The sequence below is a fragment of the Haemaphysalis longicornis genome, unplaced genomic scaffold, assembly GCF_048455015.1.
Source record: "Haemaphysalis longicornis isolate Haplotype H1 unplaced genomic scaffold, Haemaphysalis longicornis Haplotype H1 scaffold_2, whole genome shotgun sequence".
Taxonomy (NCBI): Eukaryota; Metazoa; Arthropoda; class Arachnida; order Ixodida; family Ixodidae; genus Haemaphysalis; species Haemaphysalis longicornis.
Genome location: NW_027526295.1, coordinates 163,639,407 through 163,664,470, shown reverse-complemented (window position 1 = coordinate 163,664,470; position 25,064 = coordinate 163,639,407). Strand labels below are relative to the sequence as shown.

Here is a 25,064-nt window from a genome sequence, read left to right as displayed (position 1 = left end):
CGTAAGACATGAAGGTAGTGAAGCTGCACGCAACCTTCACGACCATCAGGACGGTTTAAGTCCATGATTCCAGCCGATTTGCTTCTTCTTCACTGCCGCAACGACCTTTAATCCGTCTTTGTTGCTATAACGGCGAGGGAGAACCAAATCGAAGAAGGAGAACGAACGAACGGAACGCGCACACTTTAACTGTAATATCTAACGTAATAACCAGCGGGGTAATTAATGTTTGGGCGTCGTATACTCACTTGGCGTACGCCTTCTCGAGCAGCGCTGCCCAGAAGAGCGATCCGTGGCCGGACTGGACGAAGACGAGCTTGCCGTTGACGGTGGGAAGCCGGTCGTCGATGATCACTTCCTTCCAGTCCCCGCACCACCACAGCCGGAAGCGGAACAGCCCCGCGTAGTCTTCCGCCTCGCCGAAGCCCTGGTCTGCAGGCACCACGCGGTAGAACAGGCCGCGGCACGTGGCCAGAACACCGAGGCACGACACGAACCAGCGGTCGCCTGCAGATACGCATGCGTATGATTTCGGAAGTTCACGCGACTTTTTCGCGTACGTCTGATATTGCGGACACGAGAAGAAAAAACATATATCTCCGTGGCCAGTCAGAGGATCCCAGTGCAACGGCCCCGAGTTTTAAGAGGACAAAAAACAAAAACAAAAAACAAACAAACAAAACAGATGGTTTACAAGAGAAAGATAACATCCGAAATGAAATATTGTTTTGAACAATGAACCGGCCGTCATGGGAAGTACCAGAATACTAATAATTATGCGTTTATTTTACGTGTGCTAGCCTTGATTGGCAACGACAGGTTGACTGTGGGGTAGCAAGAACAGTTAGAGAATCGTGTTTTATCCGTAGGAATGCGACAGTTCTTCTTAGACAAAAGTATTTGCTGTACAAGACAAACGTGAGAGGAATCATGGAATATGCGTGCACTGTGTGGGATCTGCCGACAATCCTGGATAAACAGAAATTAGAAGGGTTACAAATTCAGTTGCCCGCTCTGATTCCGGCAACTTTATACTACTGTCTGCACGCGGCCATAAAAAACCGGCCACCGATGGGTCGCTTCGGGCTGAAGCGCCCAGAACAAGGCGGCAGACAAGAAATAAGCTACCGGTGAGGCTCCCGCCCAAGCCTCTGAAAACTACATATCCCAAACGAATTGTACACTTTTATCCACCGTGGCGGCTCAGTTGCTAAGGCGTAGGGCTGCTGAGCCCAAGGATATGGGTTCGATCAGGTCACGGCGGTCGTTTTAAAGACGGTAGTCTTTCTTCGGCTACTTATATCAGAAAATTTTTGGTCTGTATGTCTGTTCTGTCTGTGTACGTCTGTCCGTCCCTGGCGTTCACCTTCCGGCGAAGAGTTAAAAGAATGCTGGAATGCAGGTTTTTATGAGCAAAACTTTTCCAAACCACTAAATCTGGAAGCACACTCATACTCGTCAACATTGTTCAAGAAAAAGAAAATATCACGCATATTTGAGGCAAAAAAATGAATACGTAAGTGGTATTCGCAGTGTTCTTTTAATTAAATGTACATGGTTGCTTGATTTTGCAATGTATATATATATATATATATATATATATATATATATATATATATATATATATATATATATATATATATATATATATATATATATATATATATATATATATATATATATATATATATATATATAGAGAGAGAGAGAGAGAGAGAGAGAGAGAGAGAGAGAGAGAAATAGAGAGATAATAAACGTTTGTTCTGCCCAACAAGAAAAAGAAAAAAAAGGAGCGACAGATGATCTTCGATGCTTTAGCGGCAATCACCAATAAAAAATACGCAATGGAAACAATGTTTCGAATGGAAAACACAAAAATCGCTCGCTCGAGCCTGGTCTGGTGGCAGTGTTCCAAGTTCAACAGTAACAAAATGGTCGAGTAGATTGTGTAACAGTGTAACTCGAGAAAATTGAATTGACTTTAGACAACTTCCTCTGAATTTATTGTGGGAGGGTCGAAAGAGATGGGAAGAGCGCGAGAGGGGGCGGGGTGTGGGGTAGGGGGAGATAAGAGAGGCATTTACGTGGCAGAAGCGGTAGAAAGAGAATTATTTCGCCGTTTGCAGTAAAGCCATCAGATACTTGGCCTTTTTTTTTTTTTTTTTTTCTCATGGAGGCCACATGCGAAAACACCCGCGCGTCAAAGTGGTAAATATGAATCCGGAACACTGTACATACGGCGCGCCTTATTTTTAGGTGTAGCTTCGACACATTTAACCCCTCAATGGTTTACTGAATTGTAAATTTTCCCGTGGGGAAGTGCCGGCCCATGCTTCTCAATCCACAGTGAGGCAGCCAGGAGCCGCCGGTGGAAAAGTTTGACGGCACTTTTACAACTGCTAAGTTATTTTTGCATTAGTTTTGCTCTACTCACACCCCTTGCCGACCACCCAGTTCTTCCATTATCAGTTCGGCGCCCGTGCTGGCAGAACCGCAATGTACAAGTACCAAGAAAAGCTTCTCCGCTCGTGCCAGCGTTAAGTATCACGACTTTCTGCAGCGTCGGTGGCTTCCTAAAGGGTGATCAGGGTCACGGAACTCCGCTACGCACAAGCCTGTTTGTCTTGCTGGGCGTTCCGGCAATTTCCTCGCTACAGAACGGTCAGCTCGGAGCTCGAAACTCCGTGTTCTGCAGCCACCGCCTCGGACTCTTATCGGGCGCATCGAGAGCACGAGGTGTTTATCCCGACTGCTATTATAGCCTTGTTCGCGTCCATACAGCCTTGCTAGGCGTGCGAGGTGCGCCCAACCTAGATCGGCGTTTTCGGTAAACCGCTCCAGGGGGATCAGAAAGGGGAGGGGCAGGGGCTTTGCCCCTGTTTTGGCACGACGGTAGCCGCCGTGGCATCTGAGTTGCACGATCGGTCAGGCCCGTACCACCGTCAGGTTTAACTTGCGTGCAGTGCTGTGTGAGCTCCTGCTCCGGACGGTCCTGTAAGCAACGCAAGAATTCGCGAATGCTGTGCCCCTTTCGCGTTCGCGTCTTTTCTTGTGAGATTTTTATGCCCACAAAGTTAATATCATGCGTTTTTAAAACGACGACCTGGGGCTCATTTAATGTCTTGAGTTTTAAGAAGCCAGGCAAGTAAGCATGGTGTGCAGAGAATTTATCGTTTCTGACTAATCTACCACATGGGTATTTACCATGTCTCGGTGCGGAGCAGGTTTCAGGTTTCTCCTCCATTAGATGACCTGCAGTATTTTATTACACCTCATTCACCCCACCCTTTGAAAAAAAGAAAAACAGCTTAGCAACCGACGATTCTTATCCAGCACTTTGATAATGCTCCGCATAGATACGTGGCGAAAGTGGCTACTGGCCCGAGGCAGAGTTTTTCTACATGTGATAGACTCATCAAGCAACGGCCTGTAATTTTTTTTTGCCTTTTTTGTTTCCAGTTTAGCTCGATTATAGAAACCGCGATGACTTATTCTTCCATCCTTTGGACGTCCTAATGACGTGAAACTTACGTAAAAACAAAAAAAAAATTATTCTTTTCAACAAATCGGTTACGTCACGCACCTTTTTAAAAATTTAATGCATGATCATGGTCTTAGAAGGCCATGATCTTGCATTCCGTTTACCGGCCATGCTATGAATAGCATAGTCTGTAAACGGAAGCCTCTGTGTACGCCTAGATACATATCACTGTTTTTGTACACTGCATGGATTCTTTTTTGCTGGGACATTCAACAAGCAAACTAAGAAATTGCGAGGATGTCGTGCCATTCTAGAAGCAATTAGTATAGCCATTCAGGTGCCCAGGTGAACCGCCCTATATGACACGTTCGTTTTCACTGTTCTTTGCAGTCTGCGGCGGTGTCGACTCCATGATAGGCATGCCGAGCCACCTCGAACAGCCAAGTCTTACTTCTGTGAAACTGTGACCTTTTTAGATATTTCGTTTTCTTTTAAACAACCCCTTCACAGGATTCCTTTCTTAATGCTTGTGGGAGTGTTCGGTCAAAGTTTGATGAATCGGATGTGCACTTCCCCTTTCTTCGACTGCTTGGACCTGTTATGTTCTCGCAACGCTCTTTGTGATATTTGCGCGTGCTTTAAATAAAAACAATTGTGGCCGATTAGCCGGGGCTCCCGTTTCGAAGCCACCGGGTCGGCTTCGAAACGGGAGCCCCGCGGGGCCGCCTGGAGTAGGCCTGAAGTGGTAAAATGTGTGGTTTACCATTGTAACTTTAACTAAACCTTACCACCCATGCAATCGCAGAGGAAAATTAGCGGATAGGTGGGACACTGCTGAGTGCATTTTATGCCTAAAATATACTCCTCCCCCCCCCGGATAAACAATGATCCATCATGTTGGGTGCCCGGGGCCAGTTTGCTTCCTCGAAATGAGGACTTTACTAATTAAAGCTAATAGCAACCACAGTGCTATCTTGAAGCGATGAATTATCAGCAGGGATGATTAAGCGTTTGCAAGAAGACTATATTACCTGTACCTGGTAAGCCTGAGGCACAGAATCAGCTTTGGACTCCGGTCGTGCAGACAAGTCGGCCCTGGAAACCCACAGGGGCACCTCGGCACATACAGGACAACCTAGAGATGCTGTTGTGACACTTAACCCTGAGTTACATAAAAGTCGTTAAGCATATTGTATCTGCACGTAGATGGACGCGCCGCAGAAGAATGTTCCGCATGTGTGTATAACATGCGGCTTTCGGCGAAGTATAGCTTTATGATTTCGTTCCTGCATGGATAGTCATCGGGGAACGGCTTTTGTAGAACAGCACACGGAACTGTGTTGTTCCTTGACTCTCTTTGGAGTAGCTAACACGCAGCCAGCGTCTCGCATGCTGAGAAATCCGCCGCAATGGCATGAAAGCAGCACGGGCAAGTGTCGTTAATTTCCAAGATTTTTCTAGCCCACTTTTATACAAGATTTAAGCGCAGTATAGGCTTTAAAAGTTCATATAAGGCTTTAATACACGCTTCTTTCATATACACCGTGCTGCTAGATAAAATCCTATTACAACAAAATGTTCGTGCTAACGCGTTCCACGGAAAAAAATCAAGGTTGTTTTAGAGTGACCTTAATTAAGCTAAGATATCGCCCGACCAAAGGAATTCCCACACGTACCAACGTCTCGCGCACTGAGTCAAACCAGAAGGCCCGGAGGACGAACCCGTGAGTGTGCTTAAGGACCACCGCCGCCGAGACCGCTCTACGCGTACCGCCTTTAAACAAACAACCCCACCTTTCGCATACGACCCGAACGTAAAAGCCGTATACATTTCCTTACAAGCAGCATTCCTGGGCGTATGCGGCGAGGTTGCCGCGGGTGGTTTCTTTAAACTCCGCGCTGCTTGGACCCGCGTAACACTGCACAGAACCGGCGAAGCGAAGTGCAGAGTACGAGGCCGGCTAGCGACGCCAGCAAGGTGCGTCCGCGGCGTCGCTTAATTGACTCAACTGCCTCGACGATGTGCCGGCCGCTCCGTTTGGGTCGTTCGTAATTGAAGCCTAATTTGGGAGCGCGCACAGCCTCCGTCGCAGGCCGCGGACCAAGTGCAGCGCGCTGGCCTCATTGCACTGATTCCTCCTCGTCCGTCTTCTCTTTTCCTTTCCAGGCCGTTGTGTGCAGCACACTTGGTCAACGTTTACACGCTCGGTTGGTTGAAGCCTTGAAACTCGCCGTAACGAGCCCCTTCCGTGTTCCTGGACGTGTTGGGTGTAGGTGTACCGTATCGCGGGCTTGGAGCGCGGTGGTTCTCTGATGGCTGCCAACTATTCGTCATAGTTAAGTCCCCAATCCTTTATCAGATGTTTCCCTCGGTAAAATTATAGATATCCGCATAGATATCCCCTTGCAATTCCATCGCGGCGTGAGCCTGAGTGGTTAGGCCTGTGCAGTGCAGCATTCATTTATATTTATTACAACCCGAGCAGGGTATTTTTATGACCTGTTTCACGGCCTGTTTAACACTAATAAGAAAGTGAGCGCGCTTTCTTCTTACTTGTTTTTTTTTTTTTCATCTGCAAGTTCTTCTAGGCTATGAGATTATGTTTTTTTTTCTCGTCTAAACTGCTGAACATTTCCCGATTGACCTGTACGCACTCTCTTTTGGACCATTCACAGCGCTTTCTATTTTATACTTATTTGGAGTATCTGTGCCATCGGGAGTATAGTTGCTGTTCCTTACCAACTGAACACCAATAGACATCCTTTACATTGGTGTCAGAAATTCGGGCGCATTACAACTAACCGGATCACCCTATGGCTCCCCTCTCTTTGAACCAAGGCGGCGAAGTTCTTTTTTGTTGACTGCACTCTCATCAAGCAAAGCTTTAAAGCTGCCTGATCACAGCGGGGTAATATTTTAGATTTTATAAGGAAAGCGAGCAAATTCCTCAAGGCGTAAACGATTATTCGCCTCCGCGCATAGCCCAGAAATGGCATCACAGAGCAACTTAAAAGGTTGACGCTTGCCGCAATACGATTAGCCGTTGCAGTCATGAACTTACAGCATATACAAGTCGAGGAACGTCAGAGAGAGAAACAAGCACAAACTACGACGAAAAATAAATGTGCGCTTATGCCGACTCAGAGCCACCTGTACTGCCCAAAAAGAATACACACGTAACGCAATCATTTAGCGTTCACTTGCCTTGGAGCTTCTGTATCCCCCTCCTGCATAAATTATAATAAAACATCATTAGAGTTATCATAAATTATTCGTATAGTAATCGTCCAACGCTGTAATAGTTCATCTCACTTGTAACTCATTTTCGCTGCCTTCACCGCAGCGTAAATGCACATGCCGTGGACAACCGCTAAAAACAATGCAGTGTCGTAGAGTGCCGGACGACGGCAATCCAGCTTTCCGCTACAGCCATGGCTGGAGTGCCATCTGACGACATTTGATTTTTTTTTTTAGACTCGGCTGACGCAAGCCAGAGCGTCGGCCGTTTGGGTGTAGAGGCTTAGTCTTAGCATCCTGTCACTGACGGTGGAGATTCGAGTCCGGCTGTGGGCCTTCTTTGATTTTTTTAAAGTTTTAATTAGAATTTCATATCTCGGGTTAGCTTTCGTTGTTTTAAATGTCTTTTTCTCTTCGTTAGGATATGTTCAGACTACCAACGGAACAGCCATATCGTGAGCTATGGACGTAAAAAAAAAAAGAAAAAAACGGTGTTTTACGCAGTTCGGTTGGCTGAGACGTGAAATGACATAATTCTTAAAGATATTACGACAATTGCGGCAACAGCCTGAACCCGGCCTTGGGTTTTGTTAGGTTAGTTTACGTTACGCTACGTTAACGGAGGGTGATGTAGCGCCAGAAGCGGCATTTTTCTATCGAAACGCCGGTGGACGTCGCTTTAGTGGAGTGCTTATAGTACCGTTTGGTCGCACTCTAGACACAGCCTTAAAATAAACTTCGGGAGTGACAATGGCGACGACGACGACGATGATGATGTTTGCCACTTGTGAAAGTCTGATCGATCTCGGCGAGTGTTTCTTACCAAAACTTCATTACCGATTTATTCACACTAGTGAGCGAAGCAACCTTGAGGCAGCATTGTTACGCTTAAAAACTCACATTCTGTCTGAACTAACGTTTTTTGGCTCGTGGGCTGAGGCCCGGAAGCCCAATCGAGCCGTCAAAGTGCTGCTTGCATACCTTAGCGAATCCTCTCTGGATTCTCGGCTTTAGGCTGCGAAATTCCAGAGGGCGAGTAAATTCTTTTTTGTATTTCGTTTCTTTTTCGTTCTACGTAGATAATTATGTGGTATAAATGTGACTATGGTTGTCTGTTTCTACCCCCAGCCCTGCGCATCTTCCAGTATACAAAAAAAAAACACCAAAAAGCAAAAAAAAAAACAGCCTTACCAAGACTTCACCCATTTTGCCTTTCTATCAGCTTTAACCCACTTCCACATTCTAGGGAACTTTTTGACCATAAATACGTCGCCAAGGCAGCCTACACTCCTGAGACTCTTCGCAAGTGGTTCGCCCTCGTCTTCCCCCGAGTTACCCCTACTATTAGGTCTCCCCATGAACCGACCTCCAATGTGTTGTCTAGAACTGCTCAATTCTCGCGCAATATCGAACCTCCATCTCGGCCTACGCGCAACGGCCAGTCTCAAACACAACTAACGATATGATCACAAGCCGAGATCTTCCTTATAACAGCCGATTCCATTAAACTTGAGGTGGACTAGCCCCTGTGGTCGTTCGCACGCCTCGCCAAGCGTCACTGCTGAGGCCCGCGTATCCAAAGCTCCGAGGGAACGTACTTTATTTGGGACCGGCAGATATCGTCGAGAAGAAGCAGGAACGGCTGCCCGAGGTGCGCGTGAAATAACACGCTTATCTGCGCTTGTTTTCGTACGCCGCGCACGGCGCCATGTCTTCAACAAACGTGCCTCGAGGAGTTTCTCACGTCATGCTCCTGGAAGAGTATACGCGGCTTCACGGCTGAGCTTCCACATAGGCAGGCTGGCTCTCTACCTTACCTCAACTCTTACAAACCGAAGCGGCCTACCAACACCGCATCGCTACTGATGTAACACACTCGGAGCAGCGTCGCATGTGCCTGTGTACGTCAGCCACATACCGTTAGCCTTCAAAACTCCTTTGCGACAAAGTGCGCTATGCGATCGACTCCGAGGTTTCTGGGAAATAACGTGGATGTGCTATTCATCGCGGCTCAATAATTCCCTTTCCTGTATCCTCTTGTTTACATTTGCCGCATAGAAACTGAAGGAACACGCGCTGTGTTTTGAGTCGCGTTAACAATTAACCTTCAAGGAAGCATGCTGTCGCGCCAAGGATCAGTGCATCGGCAGCGACGGCATAGTCTGGATCACAGTGTGATTGTTGCGTTGCAAGTGCCACGACAAGGTACATTCAGATAGGTCAGAAAAAGTACAGCTAAGAGAATAAATTGTCGCGAAGGTACGTAAATCGCGACGGTACATAATTACACGGTATACATTCAGATATGTAAGACCAGGCATCGTTACATGTATAAACAGTCGCGCCGTGCGACCGATGGGCTGCAAGAAGAGATACCGCGTAACGAATAAATAGTCAACGACAGTACATAACTACACGGTACATTCAGATAAGTAAGACAAAATGCCACTGAACGTATAAATAGTCGCGCCGTGTGACCGGTAAGCTGCAAGTACAACTAGACGGTGCGTTCAGGTACAAATCAGGTACAATCAGGTACAACCGCTGAACGTACAAATATACACAAGAACGTGACCGAATGAACAAACGGGAGGCGACAGCTCAGAAAACCGGACGAAACAACGTTCCAGGAAGCAAGCAGAGAGACCACGTAACAGCAAAGCGTTAAGTGGTGTCGTTGCGTTGGCGTGGTGATAAGGAGGAAAACGGGCCTAGTTCCTCTCCCCGGTTCCAGGGCGAGAATTATTTTCACATTGCCAGGTAGCCGAGTGGTTGGCGCGGATGTTTTCGTATTGAATTGCTGAAGTCCTAAGGACCGGTTGCTTGGGCTGACTTTCGAGCTGATCCTATCGCCACGCAGGACCAGGAACGCTTAGGTGTATAAGTAAAGTGATAAGGTGCACGAATTATAGTTAGAAAACCACTAGAACTTTTTGTTGTTACGACACCCCTCTTATATGACTATTAGTTGGTTAAGAAAAATCTGTTTTGAGTGTGTCGCGCGCGTTCAATTTATTTTGCTTCGCTTTAAGCACGGGGAAGCTAACCAGATACGCAACAAACCGCACGAGGAAGCTTGTATTTGCGTCGTTATCGGAAGAAAAGGTCAGTATTGTTTGACATGGAACAGGGGTGAGTTTGACTATTCTCCATTGCGTGCTGTTTAGGCTTCTTATCAATCAAGACTGAAGGTAACTGCGGATGTGCATCTCTGAGGCCACCGTTGTGATAACTTGAAGAGATTTACCGATGCTTTAAGCAGTTTAAAACGTGATTAAACGATTAAACGCAGAAGCGAGAAATAATCTATATTGGCTAACATGTCAAAGTGCCGCAACCAATGGGCATGCAGGAACTCAGAACGTCTTTTGGCGCGGAACATAAACGTTAAAATTTGATGTCTGGTGCCCCGAAGAAATGCCTGGGAGATGAGGCGAGTCTAAATTACATTGACTATCACGGGTTCCCCCCAGTTCACGGAAATTTCGTTCCCCTAAGATTCTTGCCTTTTTTCACTTTCAGCAGCAATACAGCTACGGTTGTCAGAAATCAAATTATAAACTTCATGCTCATCACCTCAGCCCGCGTGAACATCGCAGGAGGTGTTCCCTACCCAGCTGCATAATTTTTTTATCTACTTACATTAAGAAAGATATGCCCGCTTGCAAGTTATAATGTAACCAATAGACGAACTAACGCATTTACGAGAGCCTGATTTCGTGCGTCGGAGTAAGGGATCCAAGATACGACTGTGCCAAATAATCCAGATCCTCATAATTTTTCTCCATTGCACCCTTAAAAATCAGAACTCAGGACACATGTGCAACTCTGAAACAATTTCTTCATGCTGCAACTCTTCATTGATTAAAAGAAACCTGGCATGAATAGTGTAGTTGGAGTTGACATGACCTGTAACTCCTGAACCAGCCACCCCTCGCTCACAGTCCTTCTTACACCCACTTTGGGTGTAGGAAGGATACTATTTTAAGGATTACTACTTTAAGGATACTACTTAACTTTGACCCACCGGCTTGGTGGAACAGGCATCATTTACGATGGGAATCTGGGTTGCATCAACGCGGACCACAACTGCGGCCGGGTTAAGCCCCAAAACGACGTCGACGACCTCAAAACTTGCTGCTTTGCGCTCTGCTTGGCAGTACATTCTTCGGCAAGAAGCTTCTGTGTGGGTGATTTTCACCGATTAACAGGTCCCATTTCCGCGGGAACAACCGGCCCACGAAATACACACTCTGCATACACAGGCTACCAGCTTGCTGCGCGACGTAGTGCTACAGTGGCTACCTGGGCACCTTGGGGTGCTTGGTAATGTGGTGGCTGGCGAACCAGCTCACGCTGCTCCCAACCATTCTACAGTCATCATCCCGATCCCCTTCTCTCGACGTGATGCCGCAACGCTTGCGTACTCTGTCCCGTCGTACTTACAGCAATTAATGTGGACGGACAGATCTAAAACGTATAAGTCTTTGTATAGAATCGACCCCGCCTGCACCTCCCGAATGCCGCGTGGCCTGGGTAAGCACAACGAAGCAATTTCTCACCGCATTCTCCTCAACGTTGCTTTTACCAACCACTACCTACACAATACGTTCCGAGTTGCCTCCGCTCACTGCCACGCTTGTAGTATTCGTGAGGACATAGAACATGTACTGTGCGTGTGCATCCGTTTTGACTCTCTACGGCTAACCACGCAGATAACTTTGGGACTGCGTGCACCACTGACACTTTGCGATGTCATTGGTCCATGGCACTCAACTTCAGTGGCAACACGGAATACAAGGGCCTTGGTGTCATTTTTCCGTGACTCCGGTCTAAACGAAACTCTGTGAGCGCTTACATTGGCTCTACTAACACGCGTGTGCTGTGTGCGTGTTCCAGCGTCCGTCCGTTTCTGTGCCCAGAATGTTGAGCGTGAACGTAAAGTTAAGCCCAAAGCCCAAACAGTTCAACGTCTGGGCGAAGCTCATACATAGTTGTCCTCTCCACAGTTATTCTCAGGATCTCGTGCCCCAGGCCTACATGCTACGGTCTGGTCATGTATCTCATAGTTCTCTCCGCCTGGTGGCCCCCCAGGGTGTTATGGTGACCCCGCGTCAGAGCGGGGACCACCTCGGCGTGCGCACCGAGCGAGCATTTTGCAGCGGCTGCCTCCAAGGTGGCTGACCCACGCGCAGCGAGCGGTCGCCCCAGTTCACGCCGGCGTCCCCTTGGCCGCCTCCCCGAGCGTCGTCGTCGTCGTCCACGCTCGTTCGGCACGTTCCTCGGCGGTACGTGACGCTGGGAGCGCAGCTCGACTATCCCGAACGGTTAGTATACCTGTCAAAGGCGAGGTCGTGGGGGAGGAAAGAAGTATCGGTGCGCGGCCACCGTGCGAAGGCGTGATTTACCGCACAACGAAACCGTTCCGGTGTAGCCACGCGCGACTCGCTGGAGGTTTGAAGTATGTAGAGCAAAGCGAATGTTTCCGAGACGCGACGCCGCCGCTCTTGTGACATGCGTCCGCGAGTCGTCGACACTGACTGCTCTTAGTGCAGTGCCGAAGGATGCGTTCGCGGGCTAATCGCCCTGCATGTCAAAACGTTAGTCGAGTTCATGTGCGTCCATATATGCAAGAGGAAAACTAAGGAGGAGGCATCGAAGTTCTTCACTTTTCAATTATGATAAACGTGGTTTCCTAGCGGTAATATACAGATGCAATAATTTATGTGATAGGCCAGGCGAACCAAACTAAACACGGACGAAGTTTGTAGTACCCACATCTGTGTAGGAAGAGTTTGTTTTGCGGGTCGTTCTGCAGCTTCACCTACCTGAAAATGCTGCTTTAACGTAACGTAATGTAATCTAACTTAACCTAACCCCAACTTAACCTAACGTAAACCCAGTATAAAACTAACCTAAGCCTAACCTGACATAATCTGACCTAATCTAACCATTTTGTTTTCAATTTCATTGTACTCAAAGCAGGGTGATGTTGCGGAAGGATCCGTAAAATTACACTCCGCCTTGGCCAAATCGTCTGTGAACTTCCTTTTGTATGCGCTACAAGAATCAGGGCCTGAATTCCACGTATAGATGTACAGGACACGCCGCACACCTTTGCACCGGGTCCAGTGGACATTGTCAGAGATATAACAATACCTCATCTGCCTCTGCCCCCCTTCCCTTCCCCTCCATCAAATAAAAGGAAAATCTTTAAGCTGCTTGACGCTCTTAATATAAGTATTTGTTGTTGTCCCTGCTGTTTTTTGCTTCATGAGAAAAAATGAAAAGAGGCCTGTAAAAACAATTCCCAGAAAAGTCTAAAATATTTTTTGGTGCGGAGTACCTTAGGACCGCACAATGTCCGTCCGCGTCCAAGCGCATAGCATTTACAATCGCAAAAAATCACACAGGCACCGGCAGGATTTGAGCCTGTGTCTGGTAGACCAGACAGAGTTAGCGTCAGCCGTTTTACCCATTGGGCTACGACCATGGAGCAAGAATAAAATAGGAGGGGAAACTGAGCTTCCTGGGGCAGCCTGATAACGTCACAAGCACTTGGCGAACGTCAAGTTTCCGGAATCTGGCGGCAAGCGAAGGAAGTGCGCGGTCATCGCCACGGCCGACGCGAGTTCTGTTCGCGCTCGCCCAGTCCAACCCGGCCGGGCCGCCGAAACATTCCGTGGCCAAATCAAGAGTGTGTGCGCTCTTCTGCGCTTGCGTTGGCTGAAGAGCCCGCCTTCGCGATTAATTTTCTGTCAAATTTAAACCGGCCGGTACGAGCGAATAAAAGGGACATTTTCTTTTAATGCGTAAACAATCTTGCGCGAACAGCAAGCCCGACATACAAACCTGTAAACGAAAAAAAAGTAAAACCTGTAAACGCACGGCCTTATCTCGCATGCGATGCACTCGAAGCGAGTTGAGTGCACCGGCAAATTTAATGGTTATGCGACAGTGCACTGAAAAGTGCCAGCATCACCGATGTTGCGGGACGATGACGCGCGCACGAGCGCGCGCGCGCTACGTCCGAGATAAACGCGCGTTCCGTGCCCGCATCGCGCAGCAGCTCGAACGCATAGCGATTCACGCCTTGTGGCGAATGCTGCAAACAACAGTATTGCTTTTAATACATTCAACCAGGTGCCGCTGTCAAATTGTTCGCCGCCGCAGCTGCGGAGCTCCGTAGGTCGCCGTAGTTATCACTGTGACATTATCTGGTCGCTCTATCGCGCCGGGGCTACGACCGTGGGTTAGTACCTGAAAGTCAACGGCTTACTCCCTCGCCTGTAACGGTACGGAGTACCTTAGGACCTCCCAATGTCCGTCCGCGCCCACCCGTGCGCGCACCACCATCAAGCGAAAACAAACGGAATTCGATTTGAACCGTGAGTTGCAGCTTCATTTAGGGAATAATCAAGGTGCAACTCACGGCTCAAATCGAATGACGGTCGGGGCTTAAATCGGATGTCACTCAGAGCGCAACTTGGATGTCATTTCGAGTCCCCGTACTCCGCACCCTCGCCATCATCCACGGAGGGGAGATGCTGCCATTTTTCACTTTTCAATCAGAATTACGCGTGCAGTAAATTAATCCTTCTACCCTCGTAAATTAGCTATGATTTCTGCAATAAATGACAAAGCCTTTCAAAACATTTATCAGTGAACTTGGTATATAAACAGAGTGTCGAAAATATTTCTCCGCTAAACCTTACAAACAAATGTTCGACGCTTGTGCTTGAGGACGAAATGTATTTGAATGAGCAAAAAACTCAAAATAGGCGCTACACAAACATGCAATGGAATCGCTTTCGTTATAAAAATAACAAGAAGGATCTAATGCACCCGCTCCACTTAATGTCAAGCCAAGTAAACAGAGGGTCACAAAATTAAAGTAATTATCAAACCATCGTACAAGCATAGGCGAAGTGGTGGTTCGTTCTCTCGCTGCAGCAGAATTTTCCTGCCAAGGGAATCACCCTACTGCGAAGCCCGAATCTGTAAGAAGTTAACTCCTACTAATAACCCAAAACCACTACGGAAAAACAAAATTTACGCGAGTTTGCGTGCGCCCAGCATTGTACAATAACGAAAGCAGCGCTTTCTGAAATCAGGCGAAAAGCAAACAAACCCAAATCCCCGCCGAGAGGCTCTTCCCATGCCACGCGCCGTCGCTTCGAATGCGACGACGTTCCCCAACCACGGTTTAGCCCGTCTACAAATTAACGTTCGTAAGCTGCGCTCATTCGTGCTTTTGGAATTACCGCGTCGGACCACTTCGCTTTCTCGTCCCGTTTTTCGTCCAGGCTGGCGTGCGACGTCTCTGCCCGCTCTCACGTGCGAATCACGGGCCGAGCCGCACCTTGCGGTATAATCAGCATTGAGGAGAACCACCGCCCCAGTGCTCGCGGCGCTCCACATACCCGAGTATTGGTTCCCGGTATATGGCTATACGCACAGAGACCTAGCAAAAAAAAAAGAAAAAAGAAAAACCCGAGCTCGCGCACATTTTCCTAGTTCGTCTTCAAGAAGTCCGTTTCCAGAGGGCGAGCGCTCGTGTGTCATGGCTATATGTGTGCGTGGAGGTTGCACCGGCGTGTAAGCACGCAAAGATGTGAACATCTTGGCTCGCAGAGGGCTGCGCGGAAGACATATATTTGTGTTCTGTCGTTTCTCGCGTGTTTCTCTGTTCCGTCCCGCCCTAATTGGGTCAATGTTTGTTGCTCAAGCTTTGTACCTTACTCTGGGTAAGCCCGAGGGCTATGCGCAGATTTCATCCGCATGACAGGCACGTGAGTTCTTACTAATGGTTTTACGTAGGTGCGTGTTCAAACCTGTGCACAAGCGCAAGTGCACTAATGTATAAACAAAGATTCAAGGAAGGAAGGAAGGATGTAGAAGGAAGGCAGGAAAGTTAACCTGGCTAGAGCCTAGTTTGCTATCCTGCACGTGGGAAAGGGTACAGAGGCAAAAAAGAGAAAGGAAAGAATGAAGAAAAGTTGGAGCACCTAGCGATGAAGCACGAAACGTTCAAGTTCAGGGATTGCCACTGAAGCCTTTCAGTCTATAGCCTGGTGTTTAAGTTCGTCGCCCGTAGAAAATGTAAGAGTTCCTTAATCGCCTTCTGAGCGGATGACAGAGAAGACCAGTGACACAGAATCAACTCCTCCGAAAATGGCGGCCGAGAGTCAAGTTCCTCAATGGTGACGACAGCTTCTTTCTTTCAGGCGAGTAGTGTGGGTACTCGCATAAAACGCAAAATACTCAAAATATATAACAAAATATATAACCTTTTTTGACAACCGAAAGTTATTATTTCCCATCTAGGAGACCTCCGTATGAAGTATTGGGCTGATCTTCAAGTTGCCTGAAGTATTGTGCAGTTGCGGGGGCTATGGTTCTGAGAACGATAACCGGCATCCGGCAGCGTGCTTAGATCGAAAACGTCTTTTAGAGGGTTCGGGGTTCGGGGAATGGTCGCGTTCGTTGAGCCGTCACAATTATTTTAGCGCCGGTCCTCCGCGATGTTGAGTTTGGGATGTTGAGTTGTTTGTTTTGTCTATATGGGCGTGTCAACTGCCGGCACCCTATCAAAGCTAAAGCGACCTGAAAATTTTCGGTTCAAGGTAAGCTCAGAGTAGACTCAGAACACATATCGTACACTGTACCTGCTGCCTTAAAAAAGCGCCTAGGTTTGGTAGACATGTGCCATCATCCTCGCCGAGGGGGTGCTGATAAGTATTAAGCCGTGCGGGAAAAACTGAGCAGTAAATGTGTAACTTCCGCACTGTTCTACATATTTATCAACGGCGTTCATGCATTTGCGACATCTGTCCTGCAACTGCCCAACTCTGAAAATACAATTCTTCCTATTGTCGGTGTAACCACTCATTTGCAGCTGTCTTGTTGGGTTGCCAAAAGTTTTAGGACCCACTTTGCATCAGCCGTTCTTATTCCAGGTCCTCGCAGATAATGTCAAAAACTCAGTCACGCGATATTTCCAGACATGTAGTGGTCTTTTAGTTGATATTCGGAATTTCGTCACGATGATGCCATGCATTGTGTTCACTTGAAGGCACGGAGACAGAAACGGGCCTTCCATTCCGTTTCTCACTTTCAGAGCCGAAGAAATGGCCAGTTTTAAAGTAGAAACGCAGCGTTCCATTGTTGTATGTGAACGGACACTTAGACCCAGAGATTGCGACATTTTATCATGAATATGATATGCACCTTTCCGTTGGAGAAACAGGAACTTATTTATGGTCCTGCGCTCTTCCACACTAAACTTTTGTAAATTCGCTTTTGACGTGGCGAAGAAAAAAGACAAGTTGCAATTTGTGATCGCCACTTTTTGCGCCACTGAATGTCGACAAACTTATCAATAAACGTTTTGATTGTCAGAAACCTTGGTAATACTGTTAAACCCGGATATAACTAAGTTGACAAAATTTCGCAATTTTTCGTCACATCCAGGTTTCGAGTTAAGGCTCGCGTGAATGAAGCAGAAACAAAGCAAGCAATGCTAGACATCAGTGACGGTGAACTCGCCCTTAAAGGATTTATTTCACAGTGAAAAACTAGCTTAGTCACTACACGGCACTCCAAAGCCGCGAGGACACTTACACCCGTATTCCGGAGCGTAACTTAAGTACCACTTTTGCTTTTTGACACTTTTTGGTCTAACCTAGCTTATGCTGAAAGGGCACCTTTTCACTATCTAGATGCTCTTTTTCGCGCTCAATATTGTGGAGAGTGCTCTAGCTGGGATACTGTACCTGGCGGCGACGTTCTTCTTTCTCACCAGCGGAGGCGGCATTTAAAATAGAGAGCTTGTCTTGAAAAGACAAAAACTTCTCGTTTTCTGGCAGCGGAAATCTCCTACGAACCGACAACACCACAGATGGCAATGGAGACGCGGGACAACACGCCGACAGACAGTCCCAGCACCTTATCGACACCGCATTGACACTTCAAACGCACTGTATAGTTTGCGGTACGGGTGAAGTTTCCTAAATTACTGCACTCCTCCAGCCGATTTTTCAGAAAATGTGCAGCAACAACAACAAAAAAAGAATGGCTAATCAGCGTAGCGAATACGTTACATCAAGGTTAACCGTCGCAACGCATTCGGTAATGAGGAATTAAAAAATCTTCGTTAAATCCAGGAAATCGCAACGTAGAGGTCAGTTACATCCAGGTTTAACTGTAGTCTATTGGGCAACGCTTAAGTTTATAGAAATGTGTACCCGTACTCTGAATAATGACATGAAGTGAGCAGGGTGATGACAACGAGAGGACGCGCAATGAACGATGACGCTAATGAGATGACACCTTCTGCAATCAAACACCAATGTTTTTGCATTCACTGCGTGATCAGAAGCGCTTAGGTGTATTACTGATAGTTTTGCCTCGATCAAACCTCTGGGTCAAGTGTGTGCGCATGTTGTTAGCAATCCCTCTGTCATGTGCACATTCCAACTCCGCACAAATAGTCGCAAAGCCTTTCTGACATCTTCAAGTGTACGCTTTTTCAACTTGGTCTTCCAAGGGTTCCTGTATGTTGTTTCTCTAGGGTTCCCTAGACATGGTCATTTTAATCCGCGGGTTGGCCCAGCGACGCATTTGACAGGCCTGTCTTACGGCGGCAGCGTTCTACACATAAGTGGGCGTGTATCCGATGAGTCAATCTTTTTTTTCCATGGTTGACCGCTTCAAGGATGCGTGAACGCGTTACGTAGAGTGCGCAACATTCCGCACCTACAACCAGTTCTATTTCTTACGTGCACAAGCAGATGTAATAAACAAGCAAAATAATGTTCGCGAAAAGAAGCCCAGAAATCTTTAATCTTTGTGGCCATAGCAATCCCTCCCTCCCTCCCTCCCTCTCTCTCTCTCTCTCTCTCTCTCTCTCTCTCTCTCTCTCTATATATATATATATATATATATATATATATATATATATATATATATATATATATATATTGCCGCGAACCATACATTGGGTTTGTTTATTTGTGTTTTGCTTTTACCGCCCGGCTGCGCCGGTCTGTGTTATGTCTGCGCCAAGGGAAGCGCGTGTTCCATTCTTTCTTTCTGTGCCGCATGTGTTATCTGTTGTGATAGGGAGAGCATTCCCATCTAACGTGAACAGCCTAGAATAATCTTCTTGGATCTACTATGTTCTCGATGCGAATCGACGTTTCGAGAACCACGCGCGCCAAAAGATAAAAAGCCTGCAGTGCGGACGCCGGGGCATTCGATTCGACGACACTCGCCTGTGCAAGTCACTTTGTTGACCGCTGCTTCGCCGCCTCTGTATTCTTTTGAGTTGTTAGGGGAGCACAAGTTCGCTCCAATAAACGTGTTTCTCATTCAAGACAACTGCATCGTACTTGTCTTCGTGACATCTGGTGGAGGTGCTGGGTAGCACCCTTCATGCCCACTACAACCTCGGGAAGCCGCCAAGCCAGTCCAACAAGAGCTAGCCTCCGCCTGCAAGATTTACCACCCGAGTTCGGTTTGATGCCAGAAGGGCCCAAGAAAAGGAACGCTGCAACCAACACCATGATGCAAGAAACAACGTCGCCAATCGTCCTGCAGCAGCCCCGGGAACCGCCATCGTTCCGGGGAGCCCCCGCTGAAGACCCCGAAGAATGGTTGGAGAAGCTGGAGCGCGTCCGCATCTTCAACAGGTGGGACGACGAAGAAACTTTCCGGCATGTCTTCTTTTACTTAGAAGATGCTGCTCGAACTTGGTTCGAGAACCATGAGAGTTCTTTGACCGACTGGACTCACTTCAAAAGGGAGTTCCTTAGGACATTCACTACCGTTGTGAGAAAAGAGCGAGCTGCACTTATGCTTGAAACTCGGACACAACACCCCAACGAAGGGGTCGTGATCTTCGTTGAGGAGATGAAGCAACTATTTCGCCGCGCGGACCCCGAAATGACGGAAGAAAAGAAGTTACGCTTCTTGATGCGCGGTGTGAAGGAGGAGCTGTTTGCTGGACTTGTCCGCAACCCGCCCAAAACCATCGCTGAATTCGTGACCGAAGCCAGCACGATTGAGAAGGCTCTCGAAATGCGTGCTAAGCAGTATGGCCGGAACTTTCTTGGCGCGGCCAGTGCGAACTACGTCGACAACATGCGGATTCTGGCTGATAGCCTACGCGAGACCATCCGCGCAGTAGTGAGAGAGGAGCTGCGGAAACTTTTCCCGACGACGCCGGAAACCCAAGTCGCTTGCCTAACTGACGTGATCCGGGAAGAAGTTCAAAACGCTTTGGGACCTTCTGTGGCATCCGAAGTACACTGCGAGCCCAAGCTATGACGTACTCCGCGGCTGTTCACCGACCCCGCCCTACTCCAACACGTCGTCAAGAGGCACGTCGTCAAGAGGCCCCGCCCTACCGCCGCCCACTGTCGCCCGCCCGACCCCCGGTAGCACAAACCCAGACGCCGAGGAAGACTGACGTATGGCGAACACCGGATAATCGTCCTCTGTGCTACCACTGCGGAGAGGCCGACCACATATACCGTCGCTGCCCATACAAGAGACTCGGACTACGTGGTTTCTCCGTCGACTCACCACGCCCCCGACCCGACCAGCACCCATCTGAGATTGAAGAATACCTGTCGAACACCAGCCGTGGACCAGCCCGTTTCAACCGTTCGCCGTCGCCCTACCCGTACCAGTTGCCGGCCCGCCGTAGCAGTGCTGATTTCGCACGTGGAAGGTCTCCCAGCCCACGCGGGGGAAACTAAAGGCGGCAACTTCTGGAGGTGAAGTTGCTCTACGGCGAAAAACTGGAAACCCTCCAACGACGCAAGGACGCGCTGAAGACAGTGATTCACGACATGCCCTCACCCCGACGACCCGACCTAACCCTGATGAGACTCCCGAACACGACGACAGCTACACGGCGCGACGCGTACCCGACCTGACCGAGACGTCCGTTAAGAATACGACGACAACGACGATGCACAGTGCCCGACGATCAACACGTACAAGCAGAGATACGACGCCCCGACGAACCCGGAACTCGAGGAAGACTGCATCTGACGTGAAGGTGTCCATCGACGGCTTTGACGTAGTCGCCCTCGTAGACACGGGAGCTGACTATTCAGTAATGAGCGGACCATTTGCGTCTAAACTGAAGAAAGTTATGACCAGATGGGACGGTCCGCACATACGCACAGCAGGAGGCCACCTCGTGACGCCAAGTGGAACGTGCACATCGCGCGTCACCATAGACGGCACAACGTACCCTGCGGCGTTCGTCGTTCTGCCTAACTGCTCCCGCGACGTGATTCTCGGAATGGACTTTTTGACGGCAACGGCGCAATAATTGATCTGCAGACCAAGTCGATAACATTTTCCTCCAATCACTCCACGACGCCGCAGCCGAACCCCGATCACCGTGCTGCTGTCAGGATCGCCGACGATCACATCACCCTGCCACCCCGCGCAAGCTTGATGATCGCCGTCTACTGTGAGGATGCTGCTTCTGACATCGACGCTATCGTAGAGAGTGATCGGAGGTTGCTTCTCGACCGCGGTGTCTCCGTCGCAAGAGGCATTGCGCACTTTAAGCAACGCCAATCTCACGTTTTGGTCACTAATTTCACCGAGGAGTACCAGCATTTAAACAAGGGCGCGGCAATTGCATTCCTCGAAGAAACGCAAGAAGCAAGTGACGTGATCGCGGTCGCCGACTTTGAACGCACACCCATAGAAACCTTCAAGCTCCCGCAGGCATTCGACGTGAATCCGGCGCTACCGCAAGAACAACGGAAAAAAATTATTGGCTTTGTTGCGTCGCTATAGCGAATGTTTTTCGTCGAGCGCAAAACTACGTCAGACCCCTCTAGCGAAGCACCGAATAATAACCGAAAATGGAGCCCGACCTACCCGACAGTCACCGTACCGCGTCTCTTCACACGAACGGGAAGCCATCCGGACTCAAGTCGACGACATGCTCAGCGACGACATTATACAGCCATCGAAAAGCCCCTGGGCTGCGCCCGTCGTACTCGTAAATAAAAAAGACGGCACATTAAGGTTTTGCGTTGACTACCGGCGACTGAACAAAATCACGAAAAAGGACGTGTACCCCCTCCCCAGAATCGACGACGCCCTCGACCACCTCTGCCACGCGAAGTACTTCTCATCGATGGACCTGAAGACCGGCTACTGGCAAATTGAAGTGGACGAGAGAGACCGAGAGAAGACTGCATTTATAACCCCAGACGGCCTATACGAGTTCAAGGTGATGCCGTTTGGGCTGTGCACAGCACCAGCGACGTTTCAAAGAGTCATGGACACTGTGCTAGCTGGCCTTAAGTGGCACACCTGCCTCGTATACCTCGACGACGTAGTGGTATTCGCCCGGACTTTCGACGAACACCTTGAAAGGTTGGAGTCTGTACTCGAGGCCATTCGTACGTCGGGGTTGACGCTGAAGCCTGAAAAGTGCCGTTTCGCATACGGGGAACTCAAGTTTTTGGGCCACGTCGTCAACGCCGCGGGAGTCCTACCTGACCCGGCAAAAACTTCAGCCATTGCGAACTTCCCAAGGCCGAAAGACAAGAAGGGCGTGCGAAGATTTCTCGGGCTGTGCGCATACTACCGGCGCTTCGTCGCAAACTTCGCACGCATTGCAGAGCCACTCACGCACTTGACGAAAGATAGCACCCCTTTCAGCTGGGAAAACGACCAAGAAAAAGCATTCTGCGAGCTGCAAAAACGCCTGCAAAGCCCGCCCGTGCTCGCTCATTTCGACGAAAATGCCGAAACGGAAATGCACACGGACGCCAGTGATATAGGCTTGGGTGCCGTCCTTGTCCAAAAGCAAAGCGGCTGCGAAAGGGTAATCGCCTATGCCAGCCGTGGTCTGTCGAAGGAGGAGAAAAACTATTCTGCCTCTGAGAAAGAGTGCCTGGCTATTATATGGGCGATTTCAAAATTTCGCCCATACGTGTATGGAAGGCCATTCAAGGTTGTAACAGACCACCATGCGCTGTGTTGGCTCGCCAATTTGAAGGACCCCTCTGGCCGTCTTGGGCGGTGGAGCTTGCGCCTGCAGGAGTTCGACGTTACAGTCGTTTATAAATCCGACAGGAAACACTCCGACGCCGACTGCCTGTCTTGCGCCCCCGTCGACCCACCACCACAAGACTCTGATGAAGACAGCGCATTCTTCGGGATCGTGACGGAGAGCGACCTAGCCGCCCAGCAGCGTGCCGACCCCGACTTACGCGTCATAATCGAGTACCTCGAGGGATGCAACGTTGCCGTTCCTAGGACCTTCAAACGCAGCTTACCAGCATTCAGCCTGAGAAACTCCGTCCTTGTGAAGAAGAATTTCAGCCCCGGAACAAGAACGAATTACCTTCTCGTCATCCCCGCGGACCTTCGTGACGAAATTTTGGAAGCGTGCCACGACGACCCGTCTTCCGGACATCTGGGCACAGCCCGCACTATTGGAAAAATCAAGGCGAGGTACTACTGGCCCGGCCTTACCTCTGACGTCACCCACTACGTCCGGAGCTGCCGTGACTGCCAACGACGAAAAACGCCGCCGACAAGACCCGCCGGACTTCTGCAACCGATCGCCGTCCCATCGAGACCATTTCAACAGATTGGAATGGACCTTTTAGGCCCGTTCCCTAAGTCACGATCACAGAACAATTGGATTGTCGTAGCGACAGACTACATGACGCGCTACGCAGAGACCGCCGCTCTTCCGAGGGGGACTGCACAAGAAGTGGCGAAGTTCTTTATAAGCCAAGTTGTGCTGCGACATGGAGCCCCGGAAGTCCTAATCACAGACCGCGGAACGGCATTTACTGCGGAGCTGATGCAAGGAGTATTACGCTACAGCAACACGGATCACCGAAGAACGACGGCGTACCACCCCCAAACGAACGGACTAACAGAACGTCTGAACAAGACAATCGCAGATATGCTGTCAATGTACGTTGACGTTGAACATAAGACTTGGGACGAAGTGCTCCCGTATGTCACGTTTGCGTACAACACGGCTATCCAGGAGACGACGCAGCTGACGCCGTTCGAGCTTGTCTACGGTAGAAGGTCGACTACGATGCTCGACGCCATGCTTCCGCACGTAGAAGACGAAGACCTCAACGCCGACGTCCACGGATATCTTCAACGTGCGGAGGAGGCCCGCCAGCTCGCTCGAGTTCGTATAACGGACCAGCAGCTGGTGGATGCGGGCCGCTACAACCTCCGACGCCGAGACGCCGAGTACCGGCCAGGGGACCGTGTGTGGGTTTGGACTCCCGTCCGACGATGCGGACTCAGTGAGAAGCTCCTGCGACGGTATTTCGGACCCTACAAGATTCTACGACGTGTTGGCCAACTCACCTACGAAGTGATCCCCGATGGTGACTCCGGCACATCACGACAACGCACGCGGCCTGAAGTCGTCCACGTGGTTCGCTTAAAACCTTTCTACGGACGATGACGAACTTTTATTTTCATTTGTTCGGACTGTCTCTTATGTTAGCATCGGGTCGATGCACTCTTAGAGGGGGGGTAATGCCGCGAACCATACATTGGGTTTGTTTATTTGTGTTTTGCTTTTACCGCCCGGCTGCGCCGGTCTGTGTTATCTCTGCGCCAAGGGAAGCGCGTGTTCCATTCTTTCTTTCTGTGCCGCATGTGTTATCTGTTGTGATAGGGAGAGCATTCCCATCTAACGTGAACAGCCCAGAATAATCTTCTTGGATCTACTATGTTCTCGATGCGAATCGACGTTTCGAGAAGCACGCGCGCCAAAAGATAAAAAGCCTGCAGTGCGGACGCCGGGGCATTCGATTCGACGACACTCGCCTGTGCAAGTCACTTTGTTGACCGCTGCTTCGCCGCCTCTGTATTCTTTTGAGTTGTTAGGGGAGCACAAGTTCGCTCCAATAAACGTGTTTCTCATTCAAGACAACTGCATCGTACTTGTCTTCGTGACAATATATATATATATATATATATATATATATATATGATCATGGTTTCGTCTACCTTACCCCTTATTAGCAAACTGGACAACTTTCTCCCCATTCCCACCTGCGTGGTCGTTTTGCTTCCATGTTTGTGTAGGTATCTTTTTGCCATTAACTGTAACAAGCAATAAGGTGAGTTTGGAGTGCCTGCGGGGGCCGTTGTTCGCGAGGGTACTTCAAAACCAGTTAAAAGAGGTGCGCCCCATAAATGCGCAGCTTGACAAAGAGAGCCAAAAGTAAATTACTTCCCGGAACGATAATGATCGGCAGCATTTCGAAGCGAACGATGCGTAGCATTACGAAAAACAAAAACATACACATAGAC

At 49.0% G+C, this 25,064-nt stretch overlaps 1 protein-coding gene across 1 annotated transcript in view; it reads right to left on the bottom strand.

Annotated features, from left to right (window-relative positions):
* The window catches only part of Calpc (calpain C), a 112,405-nt gene that overhangs the window by 44,370 nt on the left and 42,971 nt on the right, over positions 1 to 25,064 (bottom strand). The window contains exon 4 of the mRNA XM_077698553.1: positions 249 to 507. Within this exon, the coding sequence (XP_077554679.1) occupies positions 249 to 507 (259 nt within the window). The remainder of the gene's footprint in view (positions 1 to 248; positions 508 to 25,064) is intronic.